The 16,453-nt window shown below is 42.7% G+C and overlaps 1 protein-coding gene across 42 annotated transcripts in view; it reads left to right on the top strand.

Annotated features, from left to right (window-relative positions):
• Window positions 1-16,453, top strand: part of CELF2 (CUGBP Elav-like family member 2) — a 607,596-nt gene that overhangs the window by 515,127 nt on the left and 76,016 nt on the right. For all 42 annotated transcript variants that reach the window (XM_078376463.1, XM_078376461.1, XM_078376459.1 and 39 more), the window contains one exon: window positions 8,035-8,169. In XM_078376463.1, coding sequence (XP_078232589.1) covers window positions 8,035-8,169 — 135 coding nt within the window. The remainder of the gene's footprint in view (window positions 1-8,034; window positions 8,170-16,453) is intronic.

The following is a 16,453-nucleotide window of genomic DNA, read 5'->3' as shown; positions in this document are numbered from 1 at the left end:
TGTGGGACAGGAAGCAACAGAACTGGATATGGAACAAATGATTGATTCAAAATTGGGAAAGACAAAATTGGATACGACAAAGCAGTATATTGTCTAATGGTTGTTGTGGGTTTTTCAGGCTCTTTGGCCATGTTCTGAAGGTTATTCTTCCTAACGTTTCACCAGTCTCTGTGGCCGGCATCTTCAGAGTTGTCAATCCACATGTCTCTTTCTAAACCAAGAAGGCTTTCTCTGTGTTGAAGTGAACAGCTGAACAGTCCCAAATTTAAAACAATCAAAGCCTAGAGAGTTTAAATCCTGTACGAGAGGAAATTGGGTGTTTCCACTTGCTTCATGCCATGATACTGTTCATTTTCCACCATAAATACTACTGGTTGCTTTCAAAGATTTATCAGCAGCATCTACACACACATGCATACAGGCAAACACAGTCAACAGGGGAGAAGAACGGCAGTTACATATTATTTTGCTTTGTTTTGAAATCTCTGAGTCAGTTCTCTGGCTGTTTAATTTACTATAAAATCAGCCTCCAGCTGAAAACCTGTGAAATCTTGTTAGTTAATTTGCCGTATTTATCAGTTTATCCTTGAAACTCGAGAAGGCCAATTGGGAATCTGTCATCTTCAGTAGTTTGGAAAATTAAAAACAAAATTCTTTATTTTATTTTTCCAAAGCGGAGCTAAAATCAATGGATACTAAACAGCTCACTGCCTGATGTTGTCAAAAGGACTACAAACATGCAGGAAGAGAGAGACGCCTGTCTGAAGTTGGGGGCTTGATTCGTCCCTACACATGGACATATACTTTTAATGCTACTTTTCATGATGTTGGTTGGAATTCCTTCCTTCCTTCCTTCCTTCCTTCCTTCCTTCCTTCCTTCCTTCCTTCCTTCCTTCCTTCCTTCCTTCCTTCCTTCCTTCATTCATTCATTCATTCATTCATTCATTCATTCATTCATTCATTCATTCATTTCATGAGATACACCCTGCCTTTCTCCTGAAGAGGATCCGAGGCAGCTTACAATATTAGACCATATAAAAGGTAAAAGTGCATGGCGTTATGCAAATTATACCCAAAACCAATTGTACAGGTATCCTATTCAGAGCAGCTTGGATAATTCGAAAATGCATTTAATAGGTAAAAGACAAACTAATCACTTAAAAAAAACACAGCAGCTTCTGAGACAACACAATCTGGTCTCTGTTGTGGGCTGCCAGGAATAATACAAGTGTCAATTGAGCCAGGAATGACTTCCATACTTCCTAAATAAGTATTGTAGGAACGGGGGTAACCTAATTCTGGGGGTGGTCAGGTACCACCCTACACACCCTAGGAGACTAGCTGACTCCGACTTCACATAATACATTACTTGTTTGTTATGGGCAAATCATTTAGTATTGAATACTGCATCAGAAACTTTTTGTGACATGAAGAACTTCAGTGCTAAGCGCCCGCCGTTTTCTCCAGAGACTTTATGGAGAACACAACCGCACCATCTCACAGTCCAAGCCCATCCCCAATAGCTGGAAGTAAATATTGACTCCATCTTGATGACGTTCTTTGCATTTTTCCATTCCACACCATGGATGGCTGCTAGAGCTGAATTTGGGGTAAGGTTTGCTCTCCGTTGCGCTGGAGCAGGGTTGATGGAAGGTTGATGCAGATCTGGGGTTGAAGGCAACCATTGTTGCGTTGCTTATAATGTGTCGTTCCTCCGTAAGTTTTACACATCGGTGTTGTGTCAATGATTTGATGTCTGACGGGCGCCAACAGCTACTTCAAGACTACTCAGTGAATCTGGCGCTAAAAAGACCAGGCTGAGATACGGAAGGATGTCTGTGGAAGGCACAGGCCAGAATCCGGTTGCCCAACATGATTGTGTAAAGGCAATCACACAGGTGGCAGTAGGTGGTTTTCGGGCTGTCCGTCTCATGTCCAGTCATCCACCATGGTTTCATTTATTGCACAACCAGTCCTACTGTGGCTTCCATGAATGCCAGTATAGGTGCACAGGAAATGCCAGTAGGATTTGGGGCACTATTTAGAAATTGAACGTGGGGCTTCTGTAGGGCAGCCTCTTTGCATTTTGTAGCCCACATGAGACAAATCTATAAGACAGAGATAAATATAGATTTTATGTTGATTATAGCCCAACATTTCCTCCCAACATTTAAAACATTTTTTAAAAAACAGCTGTAACTAAAACCACAATAAATTGCACTACCAAAGTAATAAACATATCAACCAGAATCCTGCAAGTTATGCCTGCTGGTGTAATGCCAGCAGTGTGTCTTTCAGGGGTGAATTGCCACAATTTAAGGAGTCAACGTATGCATTTCCTGTCTCACACCAGTCCTGTGGCTTGATGTGGGGTAGGACATGCCTATTCTGACCTTTTTCACTTGCCGCAATTTACTGTCGAAAGTTACACTTCTGTCATTACGTCACCGGAAATACAGAATTGAATTCTGGGCATTTTATTGTTGAAGCAGCCACTGAATAACAATGGTATAAAACAATTTGAAAATCAGTCCCGTAACAAAATTGAGAAGTGCAGCACTCCCCGAGGAAAACTCTTTCCTAGGCAGGTAGCCAGTCGTCAAAAGCCCACTATGGAAAGAACGAAGTAGCCACCCTGGTATTTTAAAAAGACTCATGGTTAAGAGCCTTCTAGCGCAGTGGTTAAACTGCACTATTGCAGTCAGTACTGCTTATGGCCTGCATTCAATCCCAACAGATTCAGGTAGCCAGCTCAAGAATAACTCAGCCTTCCATCCTTCTGAGGTCAGTAAATTGAGTGCCCAGCTTGCGGGGGGAGGGACATTGTGTAGCCTACATCAGTGGTCCTCAGCGTTGGGCCTCCAGATGTTATTGAACTACAACTCCCAGAAGCCTTCGCCACCACCTCTGCTGGCCAGGATTTCTGGGAGATGAAGTCCAAGAACATCTGGAGGTCCAAGGTTGGGGACCACTGGCATACATAATTGAACTGTAATCCGCCCAGAGAGTGCTTTAAGTGCTCCGCGGCAGTATATAAGCAGCACCCTTTGTTTTGACTCTCTCCCTTGTGTCCCCACAAGACCCAAAGAGTGGTTTTCACCAAGGGTCTTAAAACCCAAAGGGGGCAGGTTCTTGTACAGAGATATAGTCCTTCAGATATCCCAGAATCCAGATGTGCTGGGCAATAAAAAAGAAACCAGATGTGCAGGGAAATACAAATTCATGGCCATCAATTATATATTCCATTAAAGCACATGGCTCAGCTGGTACGAAATAGCAAAATGACTTTGTTACCCATGTACGGATGGGGAAAAAATTGTTCCAAATGGCAGATCTAGAATCAATGAACAAACAAACTCCAACCCACCCCTGAAACATGTACACCTCTGCTGATGCAAAGTTATGGTTTCTTATACTCAGATACATGACAAGTATCAAAGCTGTTGAGACCAGTACAGTGGTATGAAAATATACTAGTTTCCTGCTTTTCCTTTTCTTTTTTATTACTACTGCAGCCTCTTTACAGCAAGTGCTTGCTAAAAGTCCAGGGGGCAGACGTCAGAGGTTAATATTCTGGGGCCTGGGAAGAGATGTGGTCATTTTTTCTGCCTCCTCCTCTCCCCAACCCCCATCCCCCAGTGGAACGAAACAAAAGAACTCCTTCATTACTAAAATAATTTGCACAATAATAGAAATAAATAACCGTGTGGCAGATTCTCTGGAGTAACCATTTCTCCATGCTTCCGTACGAGCTCTGACAGCGTGCTCATTAAGAGCGAATTGAATTTGCATGCTATTTCCAGAGCTAAGAAAGGAGCTGGATTCGTCTTTGTATCTTAATAAGGACTCACGGTTTTCAGGAAGGTGGACAAGAACTGAGACTTGGCATTATTTCATGGTTTTAAAATAAACTGTGTATATAGATCAAGTCTGGAAAGCCACTTACATGACATCTGCCCTCTGTCACTCTACACTACCACCTATGGGCTACACATGATCCTCAGAAGAAGATTACAATATGATGAGTGGTTTTCCAGCTTTCTGTCTCCAAACCACACTAGGTTGCTATGTGGCAGCCCTGGGGCTTCTGAGACCCTTCCAGATCTTACTTGGCTTTGAGAGTAATGGATGGGAACTATACGTTGACAACATCCGAAGGACCAAGGTTCACCACGACCACCCCCATTACAGAAGATTTGAGACTAGACTTCTCAGTACATACTCAATTCACGCAAGGATGTTGCCTGGGTTGTTGGGTCACTAATTATTTATTTATTTAAAATACATGTATGCCACCTTTCTCCTAAAGCAGTGGTCCCCAACCTTGGGCCTCCAGATGTTCTTGGACTTCAGCTCCCAGAAATCCTGGCCAGCAGAGGTGGTGGTGAAGGCTTCTGGGAGTTGTAGTCCAATAACATCTGAAGGCCCAAGGTTGGGGACCACTGTCCTAAAGGATCCAAGGCAGAATGATGTCTCTTAAAAAGAGTGGATGATCAAGAATGTATGCAAAGTCCTCCTGCCGATTCACACCAAGGAAAGTCATTAGCGACAGGTGGCCAAGTCAAGAAAATGGTTGATGTTGTTCCTCTTGGCTCACTGAAACACTCCCAAGAAACTTCTGAACCTCAGAGTTCCCCAGAATAATGTCTGGAGTCACTGAGATAAATAAAACTTTCAAGCCTAGAAGGTCTCAGAATTTTCAAGACATATCTCTTAAAACTGATGGGCTTAACGTCCCCCACTAAGAAGGTGGCTTCACCCTGGTGTCCCATCATGGTTTTGGTATGCAGCAGAGGACACTTTTCGAACAAAGCATTCATGCCCTGGCTTTGAGGTAAAGTGCGAAAGAGACTTTTTTGTGTGTCTTTGTATAGAGCCCTGCATGTGCATACTACTTTATAAATTTACAAATTTTATTGTAAGCTCCCTTAGGTCCCAGGCTCTAGATAAAGATGTATAGAAGGGAGGGAGAAAGGGAGAAGAGGGAGGGGGAGGGAAAGGAAGGAAGGGAGGGAGGGAGGGAGGGAGGGAGGGAGGGAGGAAGGAAGGAAGGAAGGAAGGAAGGAAGGAAGGAAGGAAGGAAGGAAGGAAGGAAGGAAGGAAGGAAGGAAGGAGAAGAGGGAGGAAAGGAAGGAGAAGAGGGAGGGAGGGAGGGAGGGAGGGAAGGAAGGAAGGAAGGAAGGAAGGAAGGAAGGGAGGGAGGGAGGGAGGGAGGGAGGGAGGGAAGGAAGGAAGGAAGGAAGGAAGGAAGGAAGGAAGGAAGGAAGGAAGGAAGGAAGGAAGGAAGGAGAAGAGGGAGGGAGGGAGGGAGGGAGGGAGGGAGGGAGGGAGGGAAGGAAGGAAGGAAGGGAGGGAGGGAGGGAGGGAGGGAGGGAGGGAGGAAGGAAGGAAGGAAGGAAGGAAGGAAGGAAGGAAGGAAGGAAGGAGAAGAGGGAGGAAAGGAAGGAGAAGAGGGAGGGAGGGAGGGAGGGAGGGAGGGAGGGAGGGAGGGAAGGAAGGAAGGAAGGAAGGAAGGGAGGGAGGGAGGGAGGGAGGGAGGGAAGGAAGGAAGGAAGGAAGGAAGGAAGGAAGGAAGGAAGGAAGGAAGGAAGGAAGGAAGGAAGGAGAAGAGGGAGGGAAAGGAAGGAGAAGAGGGAGGGAGGGAGGGAAGGAAGGAAGGAAGGAAGGAAGGAAGGAAGGAAGGAAGGAAGGAAGGGAGGGAGGGAGGGAGGGAGGGAGGGAGGGAGGAAGGAAGGAAGGAAGGAAGGAAGGAAGGAAGGAAGGAAGGAAGGAAGGAAGGAAGGAAGGAAGGAAGGAAGGAAGGAAGGAAGGAGAAGAGGGAGGAAAAGAAGGAAGGGAGGGAGGGAGGGAGGAAAGAATGAATGAATGAGTGAACGACTGAGAGACCACAATTCTTTGTCTCTTTTCAAGCAAATGGCATGGGAACAAATGCACATTACAGACTCATACAGCTATAGGTTAATTTTTTGGCTTCACTTAAAAGCATGTCTTCAAACATGGTTTGAATTTTCCTGGCTCGATCTCTAGTGAAAGGGCATGATGTAAACTGAAATTCAAAATCATACCTCTGTCAGATTCTAAAAGGGTTATCTGTAGTAGTGATTAAATATCAATGTGCAAATACACTTATTTTCTCTCTCTCTCTCTCTCTCTCTCACACACACACACACACACACACACACAGACACACACACGTATGCACATTGTGGTATGGCCTTGTGTGGTCCAGAGCTCACTTCCTCTGGTGCCCAGCATGGTGTCCTATATTGATATCTGTACGTGCGTACACAAACACAGCAGTGAGTTGAAAAAAGCGGGGTCAGGGGGAGAGCACCAATGACCGCAAGACCCCATCAGAGTTGGCTTGACCTGCACCCAGCGGCTGGTACATTAACATTGCAAGATAACATGGCCGCGTCAAGTGAGGCGATGAACTTTCTGGGGGTGAGGAGCCAGCCGCTGTGCTGACTGAATCCAGGGTCTGCACAGTCCCAGATTTGTCCGCAGATTCTTCTCCCCCAGTTCCAGCCATTTCTCGATTCTGTCACTTTAAAACCTTGGAACGTGAGTGTGCTCAAACTCAAGCCAGTGAATCCAGCTGCCGGCTTGACCTACTTTGTCTGTGCCTCTGTAGAAAAGGCAATTGTCTCGCAATAACCTGAGCGTACCACCTTTACAAAACGAAATTTAAAAAAATATTCACAAGCCCAACATTGCAAGTCTGCTGAGGATTTGCTTTTCCCAAAGTAATCTTGCAACTGCGTTTTGTCGAAGGGCTTTTTCCTACAAGGGGAAATTCTCGCTAGTTGTCTCTGCTTGGAAGGGGAATTATTATATATATCATTGTAGGTAAAACAGGAAATTCTGCCTCGTTGCTTCCACTAGACCTTTGAGTTCCATTTGCTGCCCCTTCTTGAGATTGATCGTGGCCCCAAGCATGTCATTCAGGCCTAATCTGCATCGGTTTCCCGTATTAACTCATTTCAGTTTATGTATTTTTTCTGGTTACTGTTCTGATTTCTCTTTCATATGTTATCCGTTTTGATGGGAGTGTTATCTAAGGGCCTGTTCAGGCTGGGCATTTTGGGTGTGGGGGGGGGGAATCAGGCTACAAAGGGTCTTTTGAGGTTGGTGGGAGGATTGATGTTTGATCTGAAGAGCAAACAACACTTCGTAGTCTGAACAGCTATCAATTGAGTGCTTCTCCTGATCATTTGAGGAGGGTCAGGGGAAGTGATTTATTTATTTATTTTTACATTGCTCCTTTCTCCCTCTAACACTGCCATTTTCTCCTTTCCCCTCTTGCTGCTTCCCTTTCCTCATTCTCCCTCCCTTTCTCTCTCAAACTCTCCCTCCTAATCTGCAGCTGTTGAGGGCTGCTATCTCCCAGCTAAACAAGATAAACAATGAGCATGGCAAAAAGAATGCACGCCCTGCCACTGGGCCTGAAAGGTGCAGGGCAGCTCCTAAAGGGGAAGGATGGATTGTTCTAAGTCGGCTCAGTTATGGATGAGATCTCTTTCCCCCGATCCAAACCATGCCATCAGCAAGCCATGGTTTACCATATCTATATGCCAGTGTAGCATGCCATCAGCAAGCCATGGTTTACCATATCTATATGCCTAAATTAAAATCTTTGCCCGCTACCTGTTTCAGTCCACTCACATTTACTCTTGATTATTGGATGGCTGATATTCTTCTTTTCCTTTTTAGGTAGTGAAATTGAGAGAAGGGGAGGCTGTCCAGGGGTGTGTGCCACCCAGACAGCAAAGATGGGTAGATATAAAGATAGAAGTAGCAAAATACGAAACCGTCCCAAGAGAAATGCAGGTGATTTGGAGACAAAAGCAGGCCAAGATTGTATTTGGCCACAGGACCTTTCACCAGTTACAATGCCATGCTCACAAGACTGATGCTCAGTTTGATGTGTCAATAAAGCACTGATCATGGAGGAGGAAAACAGAGAGGGAGGGAGGGAGGCAGAGAGAGAGAGAGGAACTGCCCTTTGCTCATTCATTTATTTTTATCTCCTAGCCGTGGAAGACCGAAAATTGTTCATAGGAATGGTTTCGAAGAAGTGTAATGAGAACGATATCAGGGTGATGTTTTCTCCGTTTGGCCAGATAGAAGAATGCCGAATTCTTCGGGGACCAGATGGGCTGAGTAGAGGTGAGTATGGCAGTCTAGAAAAATATGTATTTCTTTTAATGTGCTAATTGGAACTGGATGTCACAGCTGGGGGAGATGAAGCCAAAACTGGCAGCTAAAGGTTATGCTTGGAAATTTGCCACGTGACAGACTTACCCTCGTGATTTTCCTTTTTATTTTTTCCTCCTTCTTCCTTCCTTTCTTCCACCCAGATCCTAAAATTGTCACCCTCTATTTTTAAAGTCCCGAGTTATTTTCTTTGGCAACCTCACATCTTTGAAAGATCCTCCTGGGTCCTTCCCCCCCCCCCCCCCGTAGTTTTCACATAGTGCCTCTAGGTGCTTTGTCCTTCCCCCTGTGATGTGTCTGTCTCTGGGGCTCGGTTCACCCAAGGCCTCGTGATTGCACTCCCTCTGAGATGGAAGGCAGATTTTGCTTTCATGGATCGGTTGTTTCCAAACCTAGTGCTTCCACGTTCTCTATGGGCGCAGACAGCAACCACTTGGTTACACTTGGGAGAACTCAACTGGGAGGATGCATTTAGGGAAAACTGCATCCTTTTCTTTACTCCCAGTGGCCCTCACATTTCATCATCATGCTTGGTCCTGTCTGCCCGACTGCACTTCTTCATTTGAATAGCTTCACCCGGAGTTTTGTGTGTGACAGAGTGCTCTGAGAAAGCCTTTCTATATCCCAGCTAGATAAAATATTTGCAGAGATGGCGAGCTGGTTTTTAAAAAGGAACCTATCTATTTACCCATTACCATTTTTAAAAGGTAATTTATTAAGTTACTAGCTGTGTTACTTATGACAGTTTTTAATAGGATCTTTTATGTTATTTGTTCCGTTCTGAATTTTCAGTTTGTCTTTTTAATAAAAATTGATCCCCCCAAAAAAGTAAGAAAAAATGGAGGAAAACCCATTCAAAATGCACCCAGCAGGTTTATTCCACCCTAAAAGTAATAGCAGTTAATTAGTACATGCCACTGATTATATCGTAGAGACTAAAAGCACCACCAACTGTTACGTTGCTTTCAAAAAAGACATTTTTGCCAACTTCTTAGCTCCTAAAGTAATGTGTTACAGGTGATGTCATTATGTCCAACACCTTACATCCAATCTCTGCAGATTTGTAGCCTGGTATAGATGATTCGTAGTTAAACGGGTAACTTTTGAAGGCTTCTTAACTGATACAGCCTGGTCCATTCTGCTGATGTGTAAAGAATGGAGATCAACATCTGATATGATATGAACAGAAGGAACGTTTGCAGGCAGTGCAAACTGCTGAAACCACAAAGTAGATAGCTGTGACCATGTGGATGGTCTCCAAAATGAACGAGAAATGGCATGATCCTGTATATGTCTATTCAGAAGTAAGCCCCATTAAATTCACCGAGGTTTACTAGTAAATAAGTGTATAATGGTCTCTGTATTCTGTGCAGTCTTGCATATCCAGGAAATTATTCATATGAATGCAGGTACTCTAAGAAATGTTAGAAAACTAGAGAAAACCACCATTTCCTTGGTCTTAAAACTATATGAATGACTGTAGGAAATATCAGGATATCCAGACATTAGTGATGTCAGTTTCATAACTTACCGTACATATCTCCAGTCTTGTTGAGATCTATAGCAAAAGGAGCATCCATACATCTAGGAAGGGAGGAAAGAAGGATGAACAGGAGGAAGAGAGGGAGCAGATGACAGAAAAGAGAGCTGTGTCCTGCTCTTAGAAATGTAGGAAGTGACTTTATTTTGAGTCACAAACAATGTGGTCCAGTGTTGTCAACAAATGGCTGGCAGCAGCTGATTGGATTTACAGGTAGAGTTCTTCCCATGTCCTATTAGGATATCTGCTTTGATTTGGATTCCTGCATTGAGCAGGAGTTTTGATTTGATGGCCTTTTAGACCCCTTCCAACTTTATTGTTCTATGTTTCTGTGAAAAATGCAGGTAAAAAGTTCCTTACTCCAGTTTATCTCGAAAGGAAATTGATCAGGCAGCAGATGTGAATTTTAATAATACATATGCTGATGTCTGAAAGCAGTTGTATTGCTTTTAAGACAGCTGTCAACAGCCACTCGCATTAAGACATATAACATATATAAAATTTTATAAACCCCTAGGGTAACATGTGTTTTTTCCAAAAAAAAAAAAATCAAAAGATTCATACTGACCTAAGTTACGCAGCAGTGCAGAACCTCTCACTGATCAACATCATAATTCAGGCATTTCAGCAGTCTCGTAATGCGTAAAAGCAAGTATACAGTTGTTTATTTTTAGTGAAGTACCTGCACTTAGTGGAAAGAAATCTGTGCCCCTGTTCAGGACACTTCTCTTTTACCCCATGATTAGTGAAAGTGTGTCCCTCTGTCCTTTTCACTTATAAGATTATGTCAGGCTTCCAAGTTTTTTTGCCACAATCATAAGGGTAAGAAACTTGAAGACTGAGGTGTACAGGAGGTTGTGTTCTGTGCCTGTTGTAAGGTTTTAAGCTTCTGCGGGATACCTGCAGGTCTCCAGTCAGTGGCCCGTCAGCCCCCATACCATTCAGTCCTAAAAGGAATATTTAGTCTTACCATAGGGCTATAAAAATAGTATTTCTATGCCAGAGGACAACTGTAGACAAAGAGAGAACGCCACGACGCTCGAGTGCATCGGAATCCAATACAAGAGAATCACAGTTTATACATTTTTATTGCAGTTCCTCTATGCATCCTGATAAATTTTCTTACCATTTTGGTTAGAGACTGGGAGCATTGATTTTTAGACACTAAAGACCCCCCCCTTACCCTGAGACCCCTCCCCAAAGGCTTTCCTCCGTGAGAGGGATGCTTACGGAGCCTCAGAATCTGTGTGTGCGTATGGATCAGATACTTTTAATTAGTGACAAAAGGCCACCACTGATAAGATCAGCTTTATATATGTGGAACTGTGCCAACAGGATTTCAACCAATATCTAGGAGTAGCCGAATGATCTTTAAAGACTAACAGAACCTTTGTAAATGTCTTTAATTTTTTATACTACATGGATATAAGAGTATTGGTTTGGAGTGCAGGCAGACGGGGGTTTTGAGTAAAGAACGTGTAAAAGTTTGGGCACAAATATGAACAAATGTGAGGTTCAATGGGTTGTTTAGATCCGTTGGGATGGGTAGCGATTTATTGTTTTAGAAGAGGTAGCCGTCTTGCTCTGTGCAAAATAGCAGGCAAAATCGAAAGGAAAAAAGAAGAAAAATTGAAATTATTTTTTTTCAAAATATCTCTTTCTGTTTTTTTTCTCTTTGGATTTTGCCAAAGACACACACACACACTCACGTACACACACACAGACACACACAGAGAGAGAGGAGGGGGGGAGCCACATTTTAGTGAGATGTGTAAAGGCAGAACTCCTGACCTTTAAATAAAATAAGTGGAAAACTTACATCTGTTTTCCAGGCAGGGTAGAATTGATTTGAATCAAATTGATTTACATCATGATTTAAATTTTAAAAATGGACAATTTAAATAAAAAATGATTTTTTAAAAAAAAAATTAAAATCATGATTTGAATTGATTTTTTTTAAAAAAACATTGATTTTTATCCACCTTGATTCCAAGAAATTTTTTTTAAAAAGAATCCCGTTCCTTGTCTTTTGTATTTTTGTAAATATTTCCAAAATGCGCTGTCAGAGGTGGACACTAGAAGGAAGCAGAGAGCAGTTACCTCTGATTCTCTGTGCTTTTGAGAACACAACATGACTGGGTAATAAAATGTCATGCAACATGACAGGAGCAACAACAGTGCTGGCAAACAGATTGCCTGTTAATAATGAGTCGTGTAACAAATTCCTTTCAAAATGTCATGTTTGGAGCCCTGATGAAACCTAGGAAGAGAAAAAACAAAGGTATGGGAGTGTGCAGAAAAATTTAAAAAACCAAGTTGCAAAGATGAGATGATCATCATCATCATCTAAGAACTGCAGAGCTGGAAGGGACCCCTCTGGATCATCGAGTCTAACCCTATAAAGGGGACACTGCGGGGAATTGAACTCCCAACCTTTGACGTTGCAGCCAGATGCCTAAACCACTGAGCTACCCAGCAGATGGGAAAGGGCAAAACTGGGAATAAGAATTTATGAAGCAATGCATCAGGGACGACACTCATTGTCTAGGCAATGTGCCAAGGTCTTAACCAGAAACAAAGCCGGCTGGTTAATTAATGCTCAAGTTGTATTTGCCCATTGAACAGTTGGCAGGCATAAGCAGTTAATGAGCTCATGCGAAGTTATAATAGGGTCAGGAAGACATCCCCACAGAGGGGACTTTCTGTCTAGGCAGCCTGGGCAGGATGATCTCTGATTGCAAGCTATAATTATGCTTCCTTATTTTTGGGCAATCTCAGAAGACGTTCTTCTGGATTTGATCAAGGAATACGTTGAAGGTCAAATCCTCATGCATGCAAGGTTCCTATGACCTCAAGATGGGTTATAGTAGTTGTAAGATCTGACCTAGAAAACTTAAGGGGTTAAGACACAGCAGCCAGAGATACTTGAAGTATTGGGTCCATGAACCTATTTGCTGAGGGCTAAAAAGGAATCAAAAGAGAAAGATCCAAGGCAAGTCGAAACAGCAGTTGGGGTCCTTTGGGAGATATCAGGATCAATAAACCCAAGTTTGTTGAGGTTCTCCAGTTTCCACTTCAAAATTCCTTCTGCCTGAGGTTCATCCCCAATTGTGAGCTGTTCTTTTTTCATATAGACCCTTGTACCTTACTGCATTTTCATATTTGAAAAAGCATGGATTTGTTATGCATAATATTGAAACACATTCATTTTTCTCTCGTTGATTATAGTGTGCTTCTGCCTACCTTCTGAGCACATTTTTGTCGTTTCTTATTGCATTACGAGCTTTTAAATGTAAAGATTTCTGAGTGTGATTTGCAAAGTGAGTAAACTCAGATATATATTTGCAATCTCACCCCCTAGGTCCTTGACCATCACTTCCCTGGTGAATGGATGGGCCATGGTTAGAATGAAGGTGTAGCAGTCAATGTATGGCTCAGATAATTTATTTATTTATTTATTTATTTATTTGATTTATATCCCGCTCATCTAGTAAATCTATACCACTCTGAGCAGCCTAGATAATGGTCTAGGCAGCCCAATAAGTTCTGCTGTCAAAGCTAAACACCCTGGTCCTGTCGAAGACTGGCTAGGAACAGTATGTTAAGCCATTCAAGGGAACAGCCGTTTATATGACAAGAGTTGTTTTCTCCTATGACCCTTGTCTGTTTCTGTTGGAATAAGAATTCCAACAGCCAACAAAAAATTCGTAGCAATTTCAATTTACAGATTCAGTTCAAGCTATGTTATAGCCCCAGGTACTGAGTACAGGAAGGCAAATTAAACATTTTAATTTTCTGTGTTAATAGGACTAATTGGATTAACTATGCAAGCTGGAAATGGATGAGTGCAGGTATCCGGGCATTTAGTTAAATATTCATTGTAGCTAATGGAGAGTCAAGTGCGTTCAGTCCTGTAAGAGTTACTTGAGTCTTCTGAACATAATTACAAAAGGCAAACAACCCCAGCCTGGATTTATTCACTTGTCTGGCAGAGGTTCGTCTCGGGGTTGTCTCAGTCACAAAAGGGTCCCTGATCATTGTGAGCCCCTGGAAAATGATGGGATTTGGCTGCATGTGTTGATTTGTCCCTAGATTGCAATCATACAGCGAACCACAAACTGATGAAGTGTAGCAGTCCAGTGCCTTGGCCAGATGATAGTTATTACTCTGGGTTCTCCTCTCTGCAGAGCTAAGATCACATTCTTGATTGAACACAGAAATAGATAAAGGCAGAGTATTATGTACTCTGCCCAAGCAACGTTACAGACATTGGGGGCTTAAGATCAAAGATGTCACATCTGGCAGCAAGAAGAACATTACATTTGTTGGAAACTTATTATTGCATGCTCATACATAGTAAATAAATACACAAATTGGGAAAGACAGGCTAGCTTTGAGTGTGCACAGTGTACACTTCTGGAATAGCCTTGAGAATCCTAAAAGATGCACACCTTCGCTTTGTGTTGACTTTCATCTGTGTCTCTTATTAGGATGATCAGGTCAAGGAACACATTTTTCTGAATGGTCACCCCCAGACTGTTCAGGCTTCTCCTAAAAGTTGCCCAACTAAGCTTCCTCCAAGGTGTGCTTTGCTACTTAGTTAAAGGGTATTTTGTCTAATTTATTTGCTCGTTAGAGCATTATGATTCAGTCCAACAGCATTAATTCGTCAGAATTTTGCTTGTGCCCCTTAGCAGTTTGCACCTGGCAGTTGTGTACTTTCCACCCACCTGCTTTTTATCGATCATCTGAAGACACCCCGGGAAAGGCTTTCCAGAGATTTCATCTGGAGGATGTAGATGAAATTCAGACTGCATTTCCCTTTCAGTGGAACCAGCTGAGGATGTGATCACACAAGGAAATAGATCACAATCCGGACTGCTTGCGGAGCAATCTGGTGTAATCTGTTTCCCAACTATCACACAGCACACAGGGATAGGCTGTCCGGCTTGACCCCAATACATACCTGACCTGGACGTTCTACTTATAGGGGCCTGACCAGAGTGATTTCAAGGCAGATGGAAGGGTTGTTTTAAGGGAGATCACTCCTCTTAAAGTAATGCACCCTTGCAGCCGTCTGATCTTACCCTCAATTGAGGAAAGCCGTAACCAGTATCTGGCAGCTATGACAGGCTGAATGCTGCTGAAAAAAACTGAAGCATAACAGAAGTGCTGTCAAGTTGGAACCAACTTATAGGGCTTTCAAGATATGTGAGATATTTAAGGACCGCTTTTACAAGTTCCATTTCCCTAGTGACTCTCCATGCCCAATTGGGGATTCGAACCCTGGTCTCCAGAGTCCTAGTCTGCTGCTCTATCCACTACACCACACTGAGTCAATCCTGACCTCTGTTTAAAAGCCTCCAATAAAATAAGAGCCTCGTCACCCTCTGAGACAGACCACTCTACTGTCAAAGACTATCAAGAAATTGTTCCTACTGTTTAGGGTTAATCTCCTTCCTTATAATTTGAATCCACTGCTTTCGACCCTACCCTCTGGAGCTACAGAGAACAAGCTTGCTCCATCTTCTATCTGACTATCCTTCAAAGTAGTAGAAAGGCAAAAGGTGGCCCAAGAATGAATTTCATTTATTAAAAAATATGATTTCTCCTGCTCTATCCAAGCCCATTGGCAAGAGCAGCCCCCCACCCACAACTTCCCCTTGATACAGGTAGGACAGGAAGAAAAGAAAATCCACTTTTCCAAGCTGAAGCCACAGCACAAAATTAAACTTGCTAAATGTATATTGATCTCACCCATCCCCAGGGTACGGCAACAGAGAAGCAAAATAACAACAACAACAACAAAAACAACTCCTCTTGTTTTGCTTTATGGCTTTTTTCTTCTTCTCTCTGTCAAGATATGCTGAGCGTTTACATGCAGAAGAAGCATCCAGGAAATGGTTGGCCCCTCTTTACATTCATGTTTCAAAGAATTTTTTAAAGCCACCCTTAGAGCGAGAAGATTACCACCTCTTTGCCTTCCGTTATTGTTGATCTGGAGGCAGGAGGGTAATTGTCACTGCCTCCAATGGGGGATTGCTTCTTTTTCACAGAGATGGTTTCCCAGTTGAAGCTTCTGTGTTTAGGAACATTCCTGTGTAGCACAGATGGGGGCCATCTTCTGGATGATAAGTGTAATTACATTTAAATCTAACAAAGCGCAGTGACTTTTTTAGTCTCAAGGTGGCTCCAAAACATAGCCCATGCCTGAAGAGCAGGCTGGTGGAGAGCAGCTGAGCTTGGGGTGGGGCAATGCCCCATTTACCATAATGGACCAGCCTCACCACGATCCCCTTAGGCATTTCAGAAAATGCAAGATGTCATTTAACAGCTGCCTTGGGTTCTTTTTTAAGGAGAAAGGTGGAATAAGTAAGTAAGTAAGTAAGTAAGTAAGTAAGTAAGTAAGTAAGTAAGTAAGTAAGTAAGTAAGTAAGTAAGTAAGTAAGTAAGTAAATAAATAAATAAATAAATAAATAAATAAATAAATAAATAAATAAATGTTAACTATTGTACTGTTGACCCTGTAATGGCTATCTTTGCTCCTGTGGTGGTTACAGATCACAGTATTAATTAACATCTATTTCGCCCTGTATTCACAATGTCTGAAATAACCCTAAAAATGACCAAGGTGCTGAAGTTTCTGCTTTTGCTTCACAAAATCCATCCCTAGTCAAGATTTATAGATGAATATTT

This window comes from Pogona vitticeps, chromosome 5, assembly GCF_051106095.1.
Source record: "Pogona vitticeps strain Pit_001003342236 chromosome 5, PviZW2.1, whole genome shotgun sequence".
NCBI lineage: Eukaryota > Metazoa > Chordata > Lepidosauria > Squamata > Agamidae > Pogona > Pogona vitticeps.
Note: the sequence above shows the minus strand (reverse complement) of the source record. Positions and strands in the feature narration are given on the sequence as shown.